This window comes from Mus caroli, chromosome 5 (assembly GCF_900094665.2).
Source record: "Mus caroli chromosome 5, CAROLI_EIJ_v1.1, whole genome shotgun sequence".
Taxonomy (NCBI): Eukaryota; Metazoa; Chordata; class Mammalia; order Rodentia; family Muridae; genus Mus; species Mus caroli.
Window position 1 is genome coordinate 113840665 of NC_034574.1, and position 6741 is coordinate 113847405.

General features: G+C 47.6%; 1 protein-coding gene across 1 annotated transcript in view; it reads right to left on the bottom strand.

The window, feature by feature from the left end:
* Positions 1–6741, bottom strand: part of LOC110293994 (2'-5'-oligoadenylate synthase 1A-like) — a 77150-nt gene continuing 70409 nt past the window's right edge. Inside the window, exons 3-7 of the mRNA XM_021161923.1 lie at positions 4899–5083; positions 2102–2334; positions 1330–1483; positions 199–225; positions 1–43 (exon numbers count right to left, since the gene is read on the bottom strand). Coding sequence (XP_021017582.1) covers positions 11–43; positions 199–225; positions 1330–1483; positions 2102–2334; positions 4899–5083 — 632 coding nt within the window. The 3' untranslated portion in view covers positions 1–10. The remainder of the gene's footprint in view (positions 44–198; positions 226–1329; positions 1484–2101; positions 2335–4898; positions 5084–6741) is intronic.

Genomic DNA, 6741 nt, shown 5'->3' on the forward strand with positions numbered 1-6741 from the left:
GCTGCTGTGCTCACAGCAGGATACATGTCCAATTCTCCTCCACCTGAGGATGGAGGGAAGGCAGGGCATGGTCAGAACATCAAGCTTACCCTGCTGTCGCCCCTGCACTGTGACAGGAGAATGGCGAGGTCCAGGCCAACCTGGGGCACACAGCAGAAACCCACCTCACACCAACCACAACAAAGAACAAATGCTGACCTGCTCAAAAGGTACAGGAACCACCGTCTGTAATGAAAAAACACACATTCATGTCAGGAGCCTGCATTCCTACATGAAGGGGGTGTAAATCAGTCCTGGTTATTGGGGGTACCATGACTATACACCTGGTGCTCCTCAGAAAGGGGGGCAGCACACTCAAGGCCATCAAGATTCCTTTATGACTATGCCCATTAAGGGTACATAAGACCCCACAGAAAGGCCTTCTTCATTAGTGACCTGCCAAGTGGGAGACATGGACTAGTCCCCTCTCTGTTGCAGGACAGCACTACAGGCCACTGTTCCCACAGCTGCCTCCCTCCATGTCCCCTCTCACTTCCTTTTGACCTCCTAAGATTTCTTCCCCACATCACTGCACCCATGTTCATCCCCGCCCTGAGGTCACACGTGACATCATCCATTCCCTAGCATCACGCAGACCCTGCCCCAGGAGGGGAGAGGTCCACGTGCAGGTTCCTCTGTGCTTCTTTGGCTGTAATACAGCCCCACCGAGTCCCATTGGTCACCTGACAATGACAGGGAAGACAGGATGCTTCATGGACCAGACAGTGGCTTCAGAGTCCAAAGGATCCCAGCCCTGCCAATCACTAGCTGAGAGTCCCTGAGCCAGTGGCCTCAGTTCCAAATCTCCTTTACACTCTCTCCTTGAGGGTCAGTGTGTGGGTGCATGTGTGTTGGTATATGTGTACGTATGTGTCTGTGTTATATATGAGTGTGTGTTTGTGTGAATGTGTGTTTGAGTTTGTGTAAATATAAGTGCATTTGCATGAGTGTACATTGTGTGAGTTTCTGTGTGTGTCCAGGAGTGTAGCAGCACACAGATGAAGGTCACAGGACAACATGGGGGATTTGTCTTTTTCCTTCTACCACATTGGTTCCAGGGACCAAACTCAGGTCTTCAGTGTTGGCAGTGCCTTTACCCATTAAGCCATCTTGCCAGCCCATGATTGCTCTGAATGGTGCTGAAATGACTGTAAAACAAGGTAAGCAGTGGGCCCCCCACAGAAGAGTGAAGTCTTTTAGCAAAAGACCACATCTCAGTGAGAATATTCTCCAACTAGATGGAGGAAACCAAGCTGTGTGCATGGGGACAGGATGATGATGCGGTCTCACCGGCACATCCCAGGAGCTCACTCGGGAACCATCAATTTTCATAAAACATGGGTACCACAGCCACACATCAGCCTCTTCAGCCAACCGCCTCCAGCCCTCTGGGTTCCCACCGGCCACATTCCCTGTCGGGTCAGCTGGGTCCAGGATCACAGGCCTGCAGAGGAGACAGCCACTGTTCATATCTCCAGTGCCCCAGGAAACACTGACAGGGGCAGGAGAGGCGCCTAGCAAAGCATCCCTCTCTAAAGTCTCTCCTTTTTCCGGGCCCCACTGTGTACGGTAAGCCTGGAGGAACCCTTTGGCATGACGTAGAAGGCCTGGGTTCAAATCCTCTATCTTTTAGTAGCTGTGTGTCCTGGGGCAGGTGCCTCAGGCTCCCTGATCTGTGACATGGGGACAGTTGGACCAGCAAGTCTCAAGGGAAAACTGATCAAACACAGGATCAGGCCATGTCACTCCCTAGGGTGACATAGCACTCTATTATTTACAGCTTGCTATTCACTTCAATTTATGCTGGAATATTTCAGTTTTCACTCCATGTCCTCCCCATCCTTTGCTGATTCATCTGGACAATATCAGAACCTTGGTCTCCTCATCTGCAGACAGGCGAGCCCAGCCCTGCCTCCCAGGGCTATAGAACCTCGTGTCCATCAGGTGAAAGCTGGGCATTGCCCAGTGCAGGAGATGATTCCTAGACAGAGCTCCCACCTTCCCCTTCCCAAACAAGTGCAGCCTGGTACCAATGGGGAGCAGAGCCATGTGTGGACACTACCTGGCTTTTCTGAGCTGTCTGTGCAGGTATTTGGAGACCTCCTTGTGTTCAAAGTCATAATACTTTGTCCAGTAGATTCGAAGGTGCTGGTACTTCGTGACCAGTTCCAAGACGGTCCGGAAGCCCTGGGCTGTGTTGAACTCATGACATCCATTCCCTTGTTCCCAGGCAAAGACAGTGAGCAGCTCCAGGGCATACTGTGGGGGCAGTGGCTTCCCGAGCTTCTCCTTACACTGAGAAGAGAAACACAATGAGAAAATATGGGGCTCTCAGCTCTGGTGAGGGGGACACTTCTCACAGGCTCAATTCAGCTGCCATCTGATGAAGGAATTGTAGGTTTATTGTCACACAGCCACACCCAGTCACTTAGATTCAGTCTCTGGCCCCTCCTGAGCTATAGTCAAGAGCTGAGTGGTTGAGACTGACTCTGTGTGCTCCATAAAGACAGCATTCATTAGCAGGCACAGGAGGAATCAGGACACCATGAGTGACAGCTAGGAGTGAGGGTGGGAGTGGGACATAAGGAGTGCTCACTATGGAAGGTTGATGCTGGGCTTTGAAATAACTGGGATGGGGACAGGGATATGGTTAAGAGTAAAGCGCCTCCCTCCCTATGCAAGGGTGAGAACTGGAGGTCAGATCCCCAGCATCTCCATGGGTGTCAGGCTCTTGAAGAAGCTGACTCCTAATCCTAATTCAAACAGGTAGAGATGGGGGTCCCCTAGGCTGTGTGACTGTCCAGAACTGCTGATTCAGCACATGGTGTGTCCTGTGTAAGACCCTGACTGATTATACAAGGTGGGGATTGCCGGTTGACCAGCCCTCACACTCTGCCCTCAAATGCTAATGGATACGCATGCCCACATACACAACATGTGCTCCTATGAATAGCTCTAAACACACACATATAAAAACACTCACAATATAACAAGAAATCACACATTTAAAAACACAGCTTGACAAGTCAGGAAACTGAAAGTCTAAAAGGTGCCATGAAGGGTTTGCCAAAGATGAAAGAAAAATCCAAAGACTCAAATGAAGCAACAGTCATGGAACAGTGAATTAGACACAGCTGAAGAGAGAGTTAGTGGACTGGAAAGTGGACTAGAAGAAATCAACTAGAACAGGCAAGGAAAGTCCTCCCTCCTCTCAGATATCTCTCCCCTCTCTTTGTCCCTCCTACAGCATCACTTCCCCCCAACTCCACTCACCCCTGGTTCTCTCTCATCCCCTTCCCTCCCCTCCGATTCCTTTCCACCCACTTTTTCTTTTACATTGTTTTTTTCTCACTGCTTTTTGCCAAATTTTATTCTTTTTGTCAATCTGTCACAGAGAGTATCATCTGGAGAAGACGGACCCACAAGTGAGAAAATGCCTCCACCATGTTGCTCCTTGGGAGGACTGAGAAAGGATTTTGCATCTTTGGGTTGAAAAGCTGTTGAGAGCTGAGAGTGGGATCAGTTTGTGNGAACTTGGAAGACAGAAGTGCTGAGAAGCAGGCAGGTGACAGAGGCTGGAGTGAAGTTTCAGAGAAAAGCAAAGACCCCACCTGGGCTGTCTGTGTGCTGTGTTTGGAGTAAGAATCAGCAATTTCTCATCAGCTGGGTCTAAAAACTAACTCTATTTAAGAAGAAACCTGCACCCTGGGGGTCAAGTGTTTGGAAAGAGTTTTCTTCTGTCAGAAAACAGAACCTGTGGTCCAGGGATCCCAAGGCTGCATCTCCAGTTGGCAGANACACCTGGAACTGCAGAGAGGTCTCCCAGGGGGTAAGGCTTTAGTCTCATGAGAGCTGCAGGATTGGAGGGGTCATGGGAAGCAGCTGAGGCCTGGCACTGAGGCCAGAAGAAGCCATTGGTGAAAGGGCAGCCTCAATGGCAGTGGAGATCCCAGGTACAGAATCGCCCTGAGCAGGAGACGACTGCCAGGGACAGAAAAACGTGAGAAGAGAGCTGGCCTGAGCCTGAGACCTGTGTGCTGTGGATGGCAGAGCCTGAGAAGCTCAGAGAACTGTGAGTCCCAGATATCAGATACTGAGCCTTTTGCTCTGTTGGCCTTTGGTTGTGTTTTAATTAGATTGTGACAGTGACTTGGTTCTTCCCTCTTGCAGTAAGAACGTATTTAACTTGTGTTTTTAATAGTATAAGAGCCCACCGTTGAGAGACTAGTAGTGTCTTTTTATGTGTCGTAGCTTCTTTAGGTTTGGTTTTTAATTTGGGGACTTTAAAGCTGCACTGTGTTTTATGATGTGATAGCGACATGAGATCTTAGGGACAAGTGAGAAGGGAAAGGTTATGGTTCAACCGTGGTTTGTTTGTGTGCCATGTTGAAAAGGGGTCAACTGTGCTGCTTAATTTTTGTCCACTCAACACCAGCTAGCCTCCTCTGGTAGGAGTCCATCTTGNTCAGTAAAATGCCTATGCATCTGACTGGCTTGGGTAGTTTATGGGCATGTTACTAATCACTGACTGATGTGGGTGGGACCAGACCACTGTTGTTGGGGCCATGAGTGGAATGTGGCCTTGGGCTATATAGAAATGCCCACTGAGTAAGCCATGGACAGCAAACGGTGAGCAGAATTCCTCCATGGCCTCTGCTTCAGTTATTCCTCTGACTTCCCTCAATNATGGAGTGTGCCTTAGATGTGTAAACATAAGAATATCCTTCCTTCCCAGGAAAGTTTTGGTCACATGATAAAGCTATGACCTCAAAAGAAAGCAAACTAGAATACACATTACCTGTGGCCTGTGTCTACACTCTGTACAGATGAAGCCCACAGTGGCTGGGCCAATGCCTTACCAGTTGGTACCAGTGCTTGACCAGACGGATGAGACTCTTCAGCTTGGCTGGGCGCTGCTTCAGGAAGTTCCGCTGGAGCTCCGTGAAGCAGGTAGAGAACTCGCCATCCTTCCCCAGGGAGGTACATTCCCAGATGAGGATGGCGTAGATTATGGGATCGGGCTTGCTGCAAGTATGAACTTGACCTGTAAAGGAGATTTCAATCATTTTAACATCTCAGCCATTCTAGGAGGTTCCTCAGTCTCCCCAGGTCTAGAATCACTGCCTATGGTGTTCAGTGAACATGCAGAGTTTTTCCAAAGCAGACATCACTCCACATTCACTCCCCATTACCCCATTACCCATCTGCCCCACCACTCCTCAGGAGTGCACACATGCTGTGCACTACAAAGTCCATGCTCCCAGTTTGTTCTAGTGAGAGGGTCTTTTTTGCAGGCCTGGAGACAGTGGTGGAACCAGCACACTGTGGTCACACACACGGTTGTCCGATACTGGTCGACCATTATCCAGTATCTGGTTTCAGCATCTTCTGCATGGTTCTTGTCAATGCTGTGCACTCATGTATGTGTCAAAGTTTACTGTGGGGCAGTTGGCTGCACTGGTATATCATGTCTCATGCTGACAGAGTTTCTGCCCTATTTTGTGTATGGATTGCATCCACTAAGGTTTCATTGGGTTTTCATTGAATAATTTTCTGTAGTGTGTGACTTAATACAGTGTGGTTTTGTTTGTTTGAGCCCTGAAAAGAAGAAGATATGGCAGTATTTGTGTTTGTGTGTGTGTCCTGTGTACTTTGTACAGTGTATGTGCAACAGATATGAGTGTAGGTGTATGCACACGTGTGAGTAGTCTAGGCAGGCTGTGCCTTAAGTTTGTGCACACGTGTGACATGCAGCAGGCCACATCATCACACTGTGATGCTGGCACAGGGCAAAGTCACTCAAGGATGCAGCTTAGACAAGCTAGTCCCTCAGTGACCAGGGAGGTCTCTCTCTCACGAGCTTATTTTCAGTTTCAGGGTCTAGAATACAGTGCAGCTCATCACCTACGAATACAAGAGATAGAAGAGAGAATCTCAGCGTCAGAAGATACCAAAGAAAAGATTGACACAACATCCAAAAAATGCAAAAAGCAAAAAGCTCCTAGCCCAAAACATCTAGAAAATTGAGGACCTAATGAGAAGATGAAACCTAAAGATGATAGGTATAGAAGAGAGTGACAATTCCCCACTCAAAAGGCCAGTAATTATCTTCAACAAAATTATAGAAGAAAACTTCCCTAACCTAAAGAAAGGGATGCCCATGAACATACAAGAAGCCTACAGAACTCCAAACAGATTGGACCAGAAAAAGAATTCCTTCTGTCACATAGTAATCAAAAAAACAAAAGCACTAAACAAAGAAAGAATATAAAAAGCAGTAAGGGAAAAAGGTGAAGTAACATATAAAGGCAGACCTATCAGAATCACACCAGACTCCTCACCAGAGACTATGAAAGCTAGAAGATCCTGGATAGATCTCATACAGACCTTAAGAGAACACAAATGCCAGCCCAGACTACTATACCCAGTAAAACTCTCAATTACTATAGATGAAGAAACCAAGGTATTCCGTGACAAAACCAAATTTACACATATCTTTCCATGAATTCAGCCTTACAAAGGATAATAGATGGAAAACAGCAACAAAGGGATGGAATCTACACCCTAGAAAAAGTAAGAGAGTAATCTTGCAACAAACCCAAAAGAAAATAGCCACACAGACATAAATCTATCTCTACCAACGAAACTAACAGGAAGTAACAATCACTTTTCCTTAATATCTCTTAACACCAATGGACTCAA